Source organism: Gracilinanus agilis, chromosome 6 (assembly GCF_016433145.1).
Source record: "Gracilinanus agilis isolate LMUSP501 chromosome 6, AgileGrace, whole genome shotgun sequence".
NCBI classification, from domain to species: domain Eukaryota; kingdom Metazoa; phylum Chordata; class Mammalia; order Didelphimorphia; family Didelphidae; genus Gracilinanus; species Gracilinanus agilis.
In genome coordinates this window covers 232,690,897-232,708,378 of record NC_058135.1, presented here as the reverse complement: position 1 = coordinate 232,708,378, position 17,482 = coordinate 232,690,897, and the positions used below count along the sequence as shown (strand labels likewise).

The window sequence follows — 17,482 nt, the reverse complement described above, 5'->3', positions numbered from 1 at the left end:
CTCCCACCCCCCACCATTGAGAATCAGGAGAATTCTGGGTAGGAGTTGTGAACTCAAGTTTTTAAACATGGAATGTTTGTGTGTGACTAGGCATGCGTGAAACATGTACCTTGGCTCTCCACAGGTCCCCTGTGGGTGTTCCAGAGAGCACTCCACAGCTCTTTGGCAATTCCTGGAAAACACTATCAACCTGTTCCCCAGGCATCTTCAGTGCCCCTCTGGACCCCTGTGATGTACACCTGCAGGCTGGTGAGTGGGGTCATTTGGGGCTCAGACTGGGCTGAGGTTTGGTGAGAGGCAGCCAGAGCGGTAGGTTTGGGATTGGGACAAGGGTGTAGAGATCAGCTGAGGGAAATTGTGGCTTGAAAGAAGTAGGTGAAGACAGAATCCTGGAAAAGATAAGAGCAAGGAGTAGAAGGAAAGAGAGAAGCTAAAGATGGAGGGCAGAAGATAAAGATAAAGATAAAGATAAAGATAAAGATAAAGATAAAGATAAAGATAAAGATAAAGATAAAGGCAGAGGACCAGACACTACCATCCCATTAACAGTGGGGGACAGCTCGGGGATTAGGGAGAAAAAAATGACTTGACCTATGATTGGGGTGAAGATGAAGTGTAGATTATGGGGGTCACTGGCAGCTTGGAATTGAGTGTAATGTATGTGGGCAGGTGCTGGACATGGTTCTTTGGCTAATATCAAGGTAATGTGGATTGAAAATCGGGAGACCTGGGTTCTGGCCCAAACTTTTCTTTCTGTCCTTGAGCAAATCCTTCTTCTCTCTGACTTTCCTCTTAGTCCTTTGCAAAATGAGGGAGTAAGAAGTAGAAGTATCTTGGCATCTGTAGTTCCTCCAGGGTCTAACGTTCTTTGGCTCTTAGATGATGGCAGACTCCAGAATCTCTCTCCATTGTGTCCCTCGTAGCATCATATGCAGCAGAGGCATGCAGTGTCCTCGTCAAGGATCTATTTGCACCCTGTGCCCTTTATCTGAGTCCTGTCCCCTACTATGAGCAGTGTAGAAGGGATGCCTGCAGGTGTGGACACATGTGCATGTGCTCCACGCTGGCTCATTACACTCACCTATGTCGGCGCCATGGAGTTACCATTGACTTTCGTACCCAACTTCCAGACTGTGGTGAGTAAGCTTGTGTGTGACCCGGCATTGTGTCCACAGGGTGAGGCTGGGAATGTGTTTGTATTTGTGATCAGTCATCCCAGGGGTCATAGGGAAGGATACCCCTTCCTTCCAAATCCTAGCAAACATCTCAATCATCATCTCAATGAAATCAGTTTAAAATGATTACTGAAGGAAGCTTTGAAGGGGAAAAGATATACTACACTGGCAACCTGAGCAGGGGATGAAGAATGTAGCCTGTCAAATAATCCACATTGGAATGACAGAGACTCATTTCATCCCAGATCCCACAACTCTTCTTTCTTATTTTGGCATTAGTGTTACCACCTAAGAAAGGGGAAGTACTTTACTATTCTTACCCCTTCCACAATATCTCTGTATGTTTCTGGGTTGGACATGTAATCTTCATCTGCCTCAGTTTCCTCATCTATAAAATAGAGATGATAAAGGGCTGTTGTGAAGATCAAGTAAGATACAATATATTAAGCACTTCCTAAAAACAGCATATAAATATTTATCATTACAACAACAACTACTACTACTACTGCTACTGCTACAACTACTACTACTACTATTACTACTACTACTACTACTACTTCTATTACTACTACTACTACTACTATTACTACTACTACTACTACTGCTACAACAACAACAACAACTACTACTACTACTACTACTACTACTACTACTACTACTACTACTACTACTACTACAATTACAACATGGGGTTAAGGTGGGAAAGAAAGATGAGTTTCCAGTGACTCAAGTTGGACCTCTGAGCCCATTTTCTTCCTTCTTAAAGTTTTGTTAATGCATTTTATTTATTGTTGTTGATGTTTTGAATGCTAGAATATTTTACAATACATCCTGTCTAGCTTTCATAGGAAACTCCCTCATAATAAAGAAAAAATATCACTTGTAAGCAAGCATATGTGATATTAAATACCCATTTTCTCTTCCTGCCCCCCTACCCCCACCACTCTGAACACATACATTCTCCCAGAAAAGGAGGGATGTGTTTTGTTATCTTTCTTTTAGATCTGATATTGGATTTTGCCTTTTTTTTCTGAATTCAGCTGTCATTTACATCATTGTAATTATTTCTAGCATTTTCTTGGTTCTGCTTTCATAACCCTTCATCTATTCATATTAGTCCTCTTGTGTTTCTCTAAATTTTTCATATTCATTGTTTCTTAATATGCAGGTAATACATATATACATAAATACATATATTATCATTTTTTCTGCCATTTCCCAGTAGATACCCCAGCTTATTGCCCCACAAAAATATTGTTACTCATGGTGGTCCCTCTCTAAGTAACATCAGGGTGCTGTGCATCAGGGCATTATGGGTCATAAAGACTTTAAAAAAAACCCTTACCTTCTGTCTTAGAATTGATATCAGTTCCAAGGCAGAAGAGCAGTAAGGGCTAGGCAGTTGGGGTGAAGTCATTTTTCTAAGAATCACATAGCTAGGAAGTAACTGAGGCAAAATTTGAACCCAGGACCTCCTGATTCCAGGCCTGTTTTTTTTTTTTTTTAATCCACCGAGTCACCTAGCTGCCCTCATATAGGCTTTTATGGACTGGTCTATGGATCTACCTCCACCCTCCTCCCTATTTAGAATTTTTTTTTTTATCATGGAGAAAGTGCTTTCAAAATTCTTTAATTTTCTTCAATACAAACTTCTGGAATGTAGTTGTTGATTATATCAACAACAAAATTGTTGATGCTAGAACAAACCAGAACCACCAATGAGATTTCTCCAGCAAGGGACCCCACCCACATGGGCAGAGACTCCACAAAGGAACAAAAGGACAAGAATTATATAGGTTTCAATTAGGTAGGAGGTAAATTGGGCATAGGGCACCTCTTGATTAGACAAAATGTGTTGTTGGGGGGTTTGGGGTTAAGATTGGGGGTTTGAAGCAGGAAAGATGGTGGTTGGGTTAGTCATTTCTCCTAATATTACTCTGATAGATAGGGCTGTTCTGGATACTTGCTGCTTCAGTAGAAAGGAAGGTCTTGGTCAGGGATCAGACTGGAGTCTCAGAACACATTGGATTCAATTAGATTCAGCACAATACTATGTATTAAGCACTTTGCTTGGTGCTAGAAACAGAAGGACAAAATGAGATAGTTCTTGCCCTCAAGGAGCTGACATTCAACTGAGGAATACAGAGGCAGAGATAAGATAAGACAGAGGAATTGCAGACAAAATGTAGTTGCTTTAGTTTTCTCAGTTACCTAGAATTGAGGATGTATGGAATATGAGTTTTAGGTCCAATTGTCCTAGACAGCTGCTGGAATCACTGTCCATAGTCTAGCTGATGCTTGTCAGCAGTGGGCCAAGCAATCACAAAATGGGGGCTAGTATGTGTGGGACCAGTTTGGAGAGATGAACTGTTCCTCATGAAGTTCACCTTGGCCTTAGACAAGATGGGTGTGAGGGGATGGGGATGGTAAGTTCCTTGGGAACCTGTGCTTAGACTAGGATGGGAGAATTCCAGATGTATTCTTTGGTCATTCAGTCATGTCTGACTTTTCCTGATCCCATTTGGGGTTTTCTTGGCAAAGATACTGGATTGGTTTGTCATGTCCTTCTCCAGCTTATTTAGCAGATGAGGAAACTGAAGCAAACAGGGTTAAATGACTTGTCCAGGGTCACAGAGCTAGAAAGTGTTTGAGACTATATTTGAAATCAAGTCCTTCTAACTCCAGGCTTGGCACTCTATCCACTGAGCATCTAGCTCCTTACCAAAATTATTTTGTATTTATTCTATTCATTCCTTGGTATAGTGTATAACAAACTGGCTTCAGAGTTAGTAAGTCCTGATTTCAAGTCCCACCTCTGACACATCATGGTTTGGGGACCTTGGGCAGTTCACTAAATCTCTATACTTTTGGAAACTCTAATGCTCTCAGTTTCAGAGAAGTGGCATTGGTAAAGAGAATTCCTTCCTCTAGGAATTCCTTCTACTTAGGAAATCACAGATTGACTGTATCTCCATATCCTGGATATCATGTATATTTTTATCACAGGTCTAGACTGAATATTTTTTATTTACTTGTCTCTGTACATAATGTTTTCCCCAGTAGAACGTAAGCTCCTTGTGAGCAGGAATGATTTCATTTTGTCTTTAAATTTCTAGCAAAGTGCTTAACGTAGAGTAAGTTGCTGAACTGAATTGAATTGAGACCCCAGCTTGATCCTAGGCATCTCTCAGATAGGAATGATGTGTGTGTGTGTGTGTGTGTGTGTGTGTGTGTGTGTGTGTGTGTGTGTTATGATATGAACTGATGCATGGGACAAAGATAATTTGAAACCACCTGAATGTGGGAAGACTGTACTGGGCTATGGGAATTCAATGACCTAAAAAAAGCATAGGACTAAGGATCTTATTGCCTCAGCTCAAAGGGGAACCATGTATGCCATCTGGAATGTGGGAACTTTGGGATGACTTTTTCTGATCTGTAATTTGACTGCCTCTCTTCACCATAGCTCTGTCCTGTGAGGCCACTAAGGAATATAGTCCTTGTGTGGCAACCTGTGGGCAGACCTGCCAGGCCTTGGCAATGTCAGAAAGCTGTAGTGATGAAGAGGACCACTGTGTAGAAGGCTGTGCCTGCCCCACTGATACCTACCTGGACAGCAAGGCAGAGAGATGTGTCCCCAGGTAGGAAGACCCTCAGACTCCATCATAGCCACTTAATCCCAAACCAACCTGAGATCTATTTAACCCTCTCATTTTGCCATTTGTTTCTTAGAAGGAAGTCTTGCCTGGATCCTTTTCCATTTTCTGATTATGAGTAAAGTCCCTCATCACTGAGGAGAAGGAGTTAGGCTGACTTTCTCTCTGGATCTCTTTCCATGATAATAATCATAGTAATATCTAGTATTTATGCGGAACCTTAAGGTTTACATAACATTTTACCTCTATTGTTTCTGATGCTCCCAGACAGTTGTGTAAAGTCTGATGCTTTTCTTCTTGTTTTACAGAAGAGGAAACTGAGATTGAGTTTAAATGACTGGCTCAAGGTTTCACATTTAGCAAGTGAAGTAGAAACAGAACCCAGGACTTCTTGACTCTAGGTCCTGACATTCTGTGAACTGTACCACCTAGATGCTTATGTTTGACTTCAGCAGATGTCTGCTGTCACCACTGTCTCTATTATTTTCATACTATATAGGGTTTCAAACTCCTTTTATACTGAGTTTGCCTCTAACATCCAACTAAAAATGCTGCTTCTAAGGTCATCGTTGACCTATTAATAGCCAAAGCTGATGTCCCCATTCTTAACCATCTTCTTCTTTGACTTATTGGTCTCATTTGGCATGATTCATCCATCACCCCTTTGGATTCAACTGAAAAGAGATTTAATAAATGCCAAAATTAAATCAATCAACAGTTAATTAACAAATGTTTATTAAACTTGTGCCAGGCCCTGTGTGGGGCTTCAAAGAATGAAACAATCTCTTCTTTCAAGGAAGTACTACTGTTCTATCTTCTTCTTAATCTGTAATTCAGGGCACTCTACAGTCTATGATTTTCTTACTTCTTTTTTTAAAAAATTAAATTAAATTAAAAAATTTTAAACCCTTACCTTCTGCCTTAGAATAAATACTGTGTATTGGTTCCAAGGCAGAAGAGCATAAGGGCTAGGCAGTGAGGGTTAAGTGACTTGCCCAGGGTCACACAGCTAGGAAATGTCTGAGGCCAGATTTAAACCTAGAACCTCCCATCTCTAGGCCTGGCTCTCAATTCACTGGAAGTACCCAGATGCTCCCAATTTTCTTCTAAATCTCTACCTTCCTTAAATTTACACACTAGCTAACCTGACCTTTATTTAAACTACTTTTTGAATGTGGCAAATGATTTCCTACCTCCTTACTTTTGCTTCCACCCTTCCTCCTCCCTACTTTTCACCTGTCCTCTATATAGCCAAATCCTGTTCATATTTTAAAACTCAAATTCCTTTCTGTCTTTGGAATCATCCCAACCTACTCTTGCTCACAGAATTATAGAATCCAAGAACAGAGTTGGAAAGGAACTCAGAGGTTGTCCAATATAAACCATATCTCCATAATATCTACAATAAATGATTATCCTGCTTCTTCATGAAGATTTCCAATGAAAGACCCTTTTTGCTTCCCGATATATCCCATTCTACTGACACATGAGCCTCCTTGTAGCTTCTCTCCATTGGCTCAGATTCTACCCTCTGGTGATGAACTAAATAAATATGAATCTTCCAAATGACAATCCTTCATAAAGTCAAGATTGTTGACTTTCTCCCTGCTAAGTCTTCTCTTCTCTGGGTTAAACATAGCCACTTCCTTTAAGTGGGTATGATATAGCAGTTTCAAATCTCATAATGCTATTCTCTCCTGCACACATTTAAACTGGACGATATCCTTCCTCCAATGTGGTGTCCAGAGCTAGACTCAGTATTTCATATGTGGCCTGAAGAGGGCAGAGAGTTCTTTTCTTTTGTCTTGCTCAATAGGCTTTTGTGGACATAGCCTAAGGTTAGGTTAGATTTAAAAAAAAAATTCTATTTCAGCTATTTTGCCATGTTGTTTATATTTGTATATATGTACATAACTTGTAGTATATGGTATGCTGGTAAAGGCTTAACAACCAGCTCTCTAAAAATGCATGGTGTATTTTTAAGTTTAATCTGCATTATTGAAAGTTTTACCGTCATTTAGTTGAAACTAAAGTTGGAACTTTAGACAAGATAATAAAACAAATCCTGATTTGTACCATTTGCCAATTTTTTAGGTGCAAATATTTGCACTAAAAATTTCATAATAGGCTCTTGGGAGCCAGAATGAGCTGGATCCAGCACACTTGCCTGTGATCCACTTACACCTTCAGATCTTTCTCCCATGGATTAGTGTCTATCCATGTTTCCCTATGCCTTAACTTCTTTTTTTTTTTTTAAACCTTACCTTCTGTCTTAGAAGCAATATTGATTCTAAGGTAGAAGAATGGTAAAAGCTGGGCAATTGGATTAAGTAGTTTTCCCAGAGTCACACAGCTAGGAAGAATCTGAAGCTATATTTGACCCCCAATCCTCTTGACTCCAGGCCACTGTGCTACCTAGCTACCCCTCTTTCCTTAACTTCTTCAGTTGTATATTTAAAAAGGAAATGAAAGAGCCCCTGCCTTCAAGTAGCAAAGGCTCTCTTGGAAGGACAATGTACACACAGATAAGTAAGCACAAGTGACTTTTGGAGGAAGAGAACAACAATTGGATTGGGAAAATCTTCACAGAGAAGATGATCCTTGAGGAAATGTATTCTGGGCATAGGAGACAGCTTGTGCAAGGAGGTATGGGAGACCAAATACAAAGTTTGGGGTAGAGCTGGTAGTTCAGTTTGGCTGATACACAGCATGTATAAAGGGAAAGAGCAGTAAAATAATAATATAATATAAGAAATATAATAATATTGGAAAGGAAAGTTGGAGTCAGACTGCAGAGGGCCTTAAAGAGACAGTTGAAGAGTTTGTATTATATACCAAAGACAAAGGGGAATCTTTGTGAAGACTCTTTAGCAAAGTAGTTACATGGTCAGTACTTCGATTTAGCGATATGATTTCAAGTTATATGATAAGAGGGGCCCCCAAGACCCTGAACTAGCTAAAGAGGCTAAGTGGGAAAATCAAAAGAGAGTAGACTCACAGAGGTTAAGGAAGAAAGGTTTATCACCATTAAACTTAATCTTTCACGAACATTCAACAGGCTAAATTTTGCATTGTCCCTGCCTGTCAAGATCTTTGGGGGATCCTATTCTTATTTCTCTTCTTCATCACCACAGGAGCAAGTGCCCCTGCTATTTCCAAGGAGTTGATTATCCTCCTGGAGAAAACAACATTCCATCTCTGGGCCATTGGTAAGTTTGCCGAGGGGCTATGTTAGCAAATATGAGCATGTGCCTGGCCCTCACTGACATCGTTGTCCACATACTGCCCATTTGGGGCCACCTGGGCCCAGTTGTAAAAATTAGTTCCTTTGAAAAGTTTACAGGGACCCTCAGGAGCCTTAAGAAAATCCAAATGTCTGGTATTTCCAGAGCTATGGCCATACTATGCATTTTCTATACTATCTTCTGTGAGTATGTTTGTGGTTCATCTTTCCCGTGTGTCTTGTCACTGACTGGCTGGACTATCATTCATTTTCCAATTAGTCATGGGCTACTAACTGGGCTACTAACTGATTTAAACTATCAGCGATCAACTAGATGTTGACTGAGAACTTGGCCAATCAGTGGGTGGACAGGAAGAATGAGCTCTACCTCCTCCATTTTTATAACAATTTCCTAGGGGACCAATAGAACAAAATTTCCACCCAAGCTTCTTTGAAGAGGGCTAATTTCCTTCCCATAACAATTTGACTGAGAGACAATGTTGGGTAGTAGATAGAGACTTGAACTCAAAGTTCAGAAGACCTGGGTACAAGTCCCACTTCTAAGCCACACTGGCTGGGTGACTGCAAGGCTTTGAACATCTCAGTGCTTCAAGTCACTCTCTAAGAGTATCTATGGATGATGGTATTTGGGAGGGAGGGAATTTTCTCACTAGGAATTCCTTCCAGAATGAGGTCACGGGTCCAACTTCCATTATCTCCCTTCTCCCCAGCAGAAACCAAACAAAAAAAAATACCTACAAGCATCTTGACTAGCAAGAACTCAGTCAACTAGAATCTTCTCGCTCTTGGGGTCATACTCTCTTGAACGTAAGGTCTCATTCTCTCTTATTCTTTTACACTCTTTTTAAAAAAAATCCTTACCTTCCATCTTGGAGTCAATACTGTGTATTGGCTCCAAGGCAGAAGAGTGGTAAGGGTAGGCAATGGGGGTCAAGTGACTTGCCCAGGGTCACACAGCTGGGAAGTGTCTGAGGTCAGATTTGAACCTAGGACCTCCCATCTCTAGTCCTAACTCTCAATCCACTGAGCTACCCAGCTGCCCCCTTCTTTTACACTCTTACACGTACTCACACACTCTCCTATTTTAGTGGAGGATGAGGTCAAAGACAATAAGACAAAGTCAAGGTCACATCTACCCAATCTACTGCCCTTTTTTCTACCTCTCCCCATGGTCCTGAAAGAAGACAATAGAGGTGCAAAATGGCTGCCCCCAAACTCTATGGGATCCTCAATGATTAAACAGTCATGAAACTCAAATGCAGGAAAGTGGACCCAGACATTTTAGCAAACCTTGCAGCCATAAGCTCCTAGAGCCTGAAGAATTCCCCCTGTAATCTCTAATAACTAATAATAATAATAAATTTCCCAATTTCTCTCCCCTCTTTCTTCCTGGGGTGTGCTGATTAAGATTTGTCAGTATGTCCCAACATTCAGTTTGTGGACCATGTTTATACTGCTTGGCCAATGGGAAGCCTGGCCTGGTCCCTGAAAGGGCCAGCTGTCCTGATGTGTGTGTATGTATGTGTGAGTGTGTGTGTGTGTGTGTGATAACGGGAAAGCCAGAAGGGGAGGGTCTTTCTCATTGCCTAACTCATACATGGTGTCTCTTTTTTTGAAGTCACTGCATAGATGGAGTCATGAGCTGTGACAGCAGAGCACCAGGTAAGAGTAGGGGGTCTGGGAAGAAGGGGTCAGCCTGGATCATAGTTTAAGAACTAGAAGGGACCTCAAAGGTCACCCAATCCATTAGAACAAATGATCCCTCATTTTGGAGAAAGTGTTTGAGACTTAGCGAGTTGAATTGTCAGACATGGAGTTAGGGGCAGAACTTAGTACTTTGTCCCGGGAGCCTCATCTGCAGGGCAGATGCTGTCCTCCTCCCTACCCTGGGAAGCAAATTTAAGGCATGTTTCCTGTTGTCTTCTCTTGTCTGGCATCTCCCGTCACCTGTTATCCCCCTTGTCTTTCAGTCTCTGCCTGCCCTCTGGGTCAGGTCTTCGTGAACTGTACTGATCCCCATGCTGACCTAGCACTGAACAGAGAGAGGACGTGTGAGCACCAGCTGTTGAACCTGACTGTGCCTGCCCATGGACCGTGTGTCTCAGGCTGTACTTGTCCCCAAGGGTATGTGGCCAGCCCTTCTGTCTCCATTCTAGTCGGGGCAAGGAGGAAAAGCTTCAGCTAGGTTGTTGCCTTTGAACTGAGGCTTGGAGGAAATTAGGGATTCTGAAAGTCACACCAGTCACTCAACCAATCAGCAAACATTTATTAAATGCCTACTTTTGGCCAAACATTTTGCTAGGCAAAGGGGGACACCAAGATAGTGAAAACATCCCTGTCCCCAAGCAGCTTTACAGTCTAGGCAGGGAATGTAATATTCCTATCTCTCTGCCTATAAAAAATAAGAGCATGAGGAGGGAATGTATTTCAGGCATAGGAGAAACCATCTATGCAAAGACAGGGAGGCAGGAGATGGAATATTATGTAAAGAGAATGGATCATTTGAATGAAATAGAGAGTGCTTTGAAGGGAAGTAATATGAACTAAGACTTGAAAACTGGTGGAGGGCTCTGAATGCCAGGCTCAAGATTCTGTAACATATTGTCGAAGCAATAGGGAGCTATTAATGATTGTTGAGCAGAAGAATCACATGGTCAGATCTATTTTTTAGGTATGCAGATTTGTCAGGAAAGAATACAGTTCAAAAGACAATTCACACAAAGATGGTTTTGATTCATATTTGATTGATATTAGGCTTAATATTCTCCTTCTTGGGTCCATTTACATTTTCAATAGGGGTTTCTGATTAGCCACAAAGAATGAAGCTGTGACAATGGAATCTCGGGCTCTTGTGGGGATAGAGGATGGATGGGGCTTTCTGATACCCATGGAGCCCCATTGCTTGTCTCGGCTGGATGGGATTTTGGAGGGCATAGAATCTAAACTTACTCGAATATGACTCTCATTCCAGAAAAAGAGAGCATTCAGCCTTTACTTATATATCGCTTTAGGTCTTATTTTTAATTTAAATTTTTATTTTTATTTTCATGCAAAACACACTTATATACCTTTTTAGATGGAGAACTCATCAATGGGGCAACTAGGTGGTACAATAGATAGATCACTGGGCCTGGAATCAGGAAGACCCAAGTTCAAATCTGGCCTCAAACTTAGTAGCTGTGTGAACCTGGAGAAGTCACTTAATCCAGTTTGCTTCAGATTTAGTAGCTGTGTGAACCTGGGGAAGTCACTTAATCCAGTTTGCCTCAATCTCCTCACCTATAAAATGAGCTGGAAAAGGAAGTAGCAAAACACTCTAGTTTCTCTGTCAAGAAAACCCCAAATGGGATCACGAAGAGTTGGAAATGACTGAGAAACCAGATGGAGAACTCATCATCTCAGCAATAGCCCGCTTGAGTTTGAGACACCTCTAATTATTAGGAAGTTTTTCACTTTTTTCAAGCAAGCTGAAAATTGCCTTCCTATAACTTTTTCTCCTTGGTTTTCTCTAGGATCAAGGAGAACAAGTTTAATTCCTATATAGAGAATAGTGACTAGGTCTTCCCTCTGTTTGCTTTTTGATTCTTTCCTTTTCTCCCCCAAGTCAAGCTCTTCAGTTTCAGCCAAGATTCCAGATAACTTCTTGACTTCTCTCCCCTTTTCTATGTTCAGAGCTATGGAACCAGCTGCCCTGTGTGCATGGACAAGGGTATATAGTATGTATCATATGTATTCATCATCATCACCAACGTCATAGACAGCATTTGTACAGAACTTTAAGGTTTGCAAAGCATGTAACACATAGTAGCTTATTTAATTCTTACCTCCCCTATGAGTTCACCAACCAAAACCTCCCAGGCAGCTAGGTGACCCAATGGATCATTGGACCTAGAGTCAGGAAGACTTGAGTTCAAATCTAGTCTCAGATGCTTACTGGTTCTGTGACCCTGGGAAAGTCACTTAACCCTTTTTGCTTCAGTTTCCTTATCTGTAAAAAGGAGCAGGATCCCAAGAAAACTCGAATGGGGTCATGAAGAATCAGATGGAGGTGACTCAAATAAAAGAATTATAATGCCCATTTTACAGATGAGGAAACTGAGGCTGAGAGTGAGTAAGGGACTTGTGCAGGGTCATATTGCTAGTAGATGTTTGAAGCAGGATTTGAATTTAGGTCTTCCTGTCTCCAAGTCTGGTACTCTATCCACTGAATCAATCAGCTAGCTACCTAGTGTTTTCTATATGTCATGCTCTGTGGCATGTACATATGGAATGGATGAGCTGCCTGTTGAGTGTCCTATGTGTATGCTCACTGCATCAACAGAACCTTGGATTGTTCTTCACATACTCACATAAAGAAGAAATTTTATGACCTGTCCCTGGGATGAGATGTCTGATGAGAGATTTTTATTATTTACTAAAGTTCAGCCTGTCCAACTTGGCAAGCCCAAGCCCTGATCTACAGTCTTTAAACTGTGTCCTTTAGCCTATTCTAATGTCATCTGTCACCTTGATGAGGATTATAGCCTGACTTAGGTGGTGGAATAGAAATAAAAGAAGAAACTCCTCAGGCATGAGGCCAGAAGCCTGAGCATTTGCTTCCTAGCATTCCATCTAGAACAATATGGATGGATGAATGAATGAATGAAAAGGCCTTTATTGATCCCTTACTATGTGCCAAGTACTTTGCTAAGACATGAGGATACAAATTAAAAAGCAAATAAGGCCTTGCTTTAAGAAGGTTATATTCTTTTCTTTTTTTAAAAAAATTAAAAACCCCAATATCTTATATATATATCCCTCTATATTAATTTTATTTGTTACAGGGCTAGGTGATGAGGGTTAAGTGATTTGCCCAGGGTCACACAGTATTCTTTTCTTAAAAATAAAATCCCTCTGTAGACTCTAAACCAGTGGTTCCCAAACTTTTTTGGCCTACCACCCCTTTTCCAGAAAAAATATTACTTAGCCCCCTGGAAATTAATTTTTTTACAATTTTAATAGCAATTAATAGGAAAGATAAATGCACCTGGGGCCATCACCACTTTCCTGCATCACTGCAGCATCCACCAGGGGGCGGTAGCGCCCACTTTGGGAATCACTACTCTAAAGGATCACCCTAGTGCAAATAGTAATAATATGGAAATGGGTCTGGATCAATGACACATGTAAAACCCAGTGGAATTGCTCGTTGGCTACGGGAGGGGTTTGGGAGGAGGGGAGGGAAAGAACATGAATCATGGAACCATGGAAAAATATTCTAAATCAATTAAATAAATAAACTTAAATTCTTAAAAAAAATCCCTCTTATCTTCTGTCTTAGAATTAATATTATTAAGTGTCGGTTCCAAGGCAGAAGAGAAGTCAGAGCTAGGAAATGGGGATTAAGTGACTTTCTCAGGGTCACACAGCTAAGAAGTGTCTGAGGCCAAATTTGAACCCAGATCCTTCTGACTTCAGTTCTGGTTCTCTCTCCACTGAGCCAACTAGCTGCCCCAAGAAAGTTACATTCCAATAGGGAAACTACACCTAGGGGATGGCCAGAGATCGTGCCTTTTGGCTCTGAAAGTTACAGGGATGGGGAGGAGGCCATGGTGGAGAAGTTTGATACACTTCTTCCAACAAAACTAATAGAATTGATTTGATCCTCGTTCCATGAGAGAAGGGAGAAGGGAGTTAGAATGTGTGTACTACAGCAAGGCAGTTGATAAGACTAGAAAAGATGGTGGAAGAGTTGGGGATGAAGTGATGCCTGGCTGGGGCCTTCCAGAAGCAGAGGGTCAGGAAAGACTTTCACTGCTCAGCACAAGGGAAGTGGGAACTTGTGGCCGTGAAGTCCTAGGGGCTGAAGCCTCAGCCTACAAGTCAAATTAAAATAACTTAACATGGTAGAGCCATATTGGTTCACCCTTGGGTGAATGGAAGCAACAGAGATTAAGAAGGGACTTGAGGGAAGAGGGTTTGGATTAATCATCCACAAGGACCGAACTCAAGCCCTCCTCTGTGCCTAAGAACTGGGTGGGAACATGGGAATTGAAAGGCACCATCCAGGTTCTGGCATGCCCTGGCCATCCCTAGGTTTCCAAACACAGGCTAACCTGATGGCTAATCTGTATATGCTTGTCGTGAGCCCATCGTAGTGGGCTGTGGCTGTGTATACCTCCTGCATTTCCAGAAGCATCCATTCACTTGAACATATTGTCCACATATGCACATATTCACTCACTGGGTCTAAATCCTCATCCAGACAGGTGGGATTAGTAGAGGACCCAGTACAGGATTGAATGCATGATTCCCCCAACTCAGACAAGTGATGCTTAGCTTTAGGAGAAGGCATGATTGGGGTGAATGAATTAATGAATAAAAGTTTAAAAAAAGCACTTACTTCCTTCTAAGATTTGGGGCTGGAAATACAAAGTCAAGACAATTTCAGCTTCCAAATGACCTATTCTTTTTCTTTTTACTTGATGTCTTAGTAACAACTCTAAGAAGGCAAAGGAGATTACGTGACTTGCCCAGGGTCATACAGCTAGGAAATGTCTGAGGCTAGATTTGAACCCAGGTTCTCCTGACTCCAGGTCTGGCTTGCTATCCACTGAACTACCCAGCTGCCCCTGAGGAGTCTTGTATTCTAAAAGGAGGAAGCAGCATATGGACTAGAAGAATGACTGGGAAGAGGTGTTTTGGTTTGTGAAGTCAAAGGGGAGGTTAATGGAACAATTAGGGAGTTGGTTGACATGCTCTTGGCAGTAACAATGGTGGCATTCCAGAAGGCACTCTTTTATTCCCTGACAGTTTTTAGACCTCCTTTGGTGACACAGATAACCCCTAGCCACCAGATCATCGTCAGCTTGTACAAATGAGATCTGGGGCTTCAGGCTCAGAACCACTAACTTTATCCTGGCTTGAACTGCTCTGGCACCATTTTCTAAGAGCACTGGAGGTCTGGCGGGTTGTCCTTGGGTATAATCATGCCCCAGTGAGTAAATAATACAGTCTCTCTTGCCTATTTAATGGAGGTCCTGGACAAATGGAAAGTGACCAGATTAGGTGGCTTCTTGAAGGAAGATATCAAGTTTGTGAAAGAACCAACATAGCGAAGGAATGGAAAGAAAGAGGAATGGAGTCAGAAGGGTTTTGAAGACATAGTAGATGGTCTCAGGCGCTCATACACCCTCCTTGGGCCTCAGTTTACTCATTTGTAAGATGGGAAGGGTAATACTTGTTTTGCTTATCCTTCAGAATGTTCCTAAAACAAGTATTCCTTCCACATTATGATTTTCCCCATGGCAGTTTTGTTGTATCATGAATCAACATAAGAAATTAAATGGAATTTTTTGGGAGTTTTGTGGAAGCCGCTGATGGTATAAGGCCATTAGATGACACAGAAAAAGTTTAGGAATTCAGAAATGCATACATAAAATATATGTATAATGTTGTATAATAGCAAGAATTTTATCTTTTAATATTACAAACATATACAATTTCTTTTTTAAAGTTAAAACACATAAAAGTTAAAGTTTACAAAAAGAATTCAAAAGCCACCAGATGACACATAAAAGCTCAAAAGGTAGAGATATCTTAACATTGACTCACGTATAGCCTGCGACCAAATACTTAACCCAAATTTTACATTATAAACACCCCATAAAAGAAAAAAAGGAAAAAAATTCAGACTTCTCTGGTATGATGGGAAGGTCAGAGATTTTTATGCAGATTTTCCAGATCATGGGGGGTGCCTCGACCCCTAATCCCTGTGATGTGGAAGGGATACTGTACATTGAAAATGCAGTTGTAATATAAGATTATGTATTTCTTTGTATTCTTCAACCCCTAGAAAAGCCCAGAGGTAGGTACACAGTAAACTTGAAGTGAATTACATTGCTGGGCAGAGAAGATAGGGGGTGCTGGGGGAGAGGGCAAAGATACTGGGGTGTGCCTGGACCAGGAATACCCCTTGGGTACCAGCCAGAAGCTGGGCCTGTTGCTGCAGTTTAATTTGGGGAGTGGGGCTTGGAGGGAGATGGGGGAAGTGTGTTAGTGGGGTACAGCCTATTTAGTCAGTCACCTATGTCTGTGGAGAGGCTCCTGGGAATTGGAAATTCTAGATGCTGGAGATCCTGGGGCCTGGCTAGAGCTGTGGCCAGATGCACCAAGAATTATGTGAGGTATGGAACCAAATTAAATGAGAAGTCTTTGGGGTGGGAGTTGGGTGGTCTGCTCCACCTCTTAGGAGATGTGGATGTCTGATCTACAGTGTGTGTCCACAGGCTGGTGAAACATGGGGATGAGTGCTTTGTGCCAGATGAGTGCCCGTGCTCCTGGAAGGGGAAGGAATACTTCCCTGGAGACATGGTCAATTCTTCCTGTCACACCTGGTAAGCTGACCACAGAAACTCTTCAGATAGCTCACCCCTCAGGGTATGTGCACTTTGCTGGGGGACCTGGGACTCTCTGGGCTGCTTGGCATATCTTTTCTTCTCATTGCCCTTTCATATGGACATGCATATGTGTATATCTCTGCACACACACGTGTGTGTGTGTGTGTGTGTGTGTGTGTGTGTGTGTGTGTGTGTGAGAGAGAGAGAGAGAGAGAGAGAGAGAGAGAGGCAGAGAGACAAAGAGACAGAGAGAGACAGAGACAGAGAGAGACAGAGACTGTGTATGAGCAACTTGGATCCTATAACATGAGACCTGAAAGGTCAGTCTCGAGTGACCCTTCTGGAGGTGAATGAGCAACCTTGAGAAGACAAATAGTTGGTTGATTAGTCTCTTGGATTCACATTAGTTGGCTTTCTCCACATTCACTCTTGGGATTAAAAAAATTTACCTTCCATCTTTACCTTCCATCTTAGAACCAAGACAATGTATTAGCTCCAAGACAAGAGTAAAAAGGGCTTGGCAATTTGGGTTAGTTGACTTGCCTAGGGTTGCAGCTAGAATGTGTCTGAAGTCATATTTGAACCCAGAACCTCATAACTCTCAATCCACTGAGCCACCTAGTTGCCCCCCACTACTGGGATTTTACAAAGGTCTTTGAAAATTGCTTAGCTTAGCTCATAACTTTGGCATCCTTAAGAAACTTTAGAAATTCTCCTGTGAAAAGCTCAAATTCTATCTTTGCTGCATAGTACTTAAGTGGCCTTGACTTTCTCTCTTTCTTTGCTTTGGTTTCATCATCTGTAGAGTGGAAAGGCTGGACTACTTGATTTTTAAGGGTACTTTCCTCTAAATCTATGAACAAAGCCTTTAAATGCCTATTGGGAGGAGCTCTACTCGGCTTATGTCCTGGATTTGTCATCAACCTCTTTGTCTTGAAGATGCAGAAATGGTGACGTCTTTTCCTCTGCAATTGCCTTAGACCCCAAAGAGAGGGGGCTGTTGGCATTGCCTTCCTCAGGCTTCTCCTA

At 41.7% G+C, this 17,482-nt stretch overlaps 1 protein-coding gene across 1 annotated transcript in view; it reads left to right on the top strand.

Annotated features, from left to right (window-relative positions):
- Window positions 1–17,482, top strand: part of OTOG (otogelin) — a 112,924-nt gene that overhangs the window by 44,992 nt on the left and 50,450 nt on the right. The window contains exons 19-25 of the mRNA XM_044681807.1: window positions 125–249; window positions 924–1,136; window positions 4,642–4,816; window positions 7,966–8,040; window positions 9,694–9,737; window positions 10,046–10,199; window positions 16,343–16,450. Of these exons, the coding sequence (XP_044537742.1) occupies window positions 125–249; window positions 924–1,136; window positions 4,642–4,816; window positions 7,966–8,040; window positions 9,694–9,737; window positions 10,046–10,199; window positions 16,343–16,450 (894 nt within the window). The remainder of the gene's footprint in view (window positions 1–124; window positions 250–923; window positions 1,137–4,641; window positions 4,817–7,965; window positions 8,041–9,693; window positions 9,738–10,045; window positions 10,200–16,342; window positions 16,451–17,482) is intronic.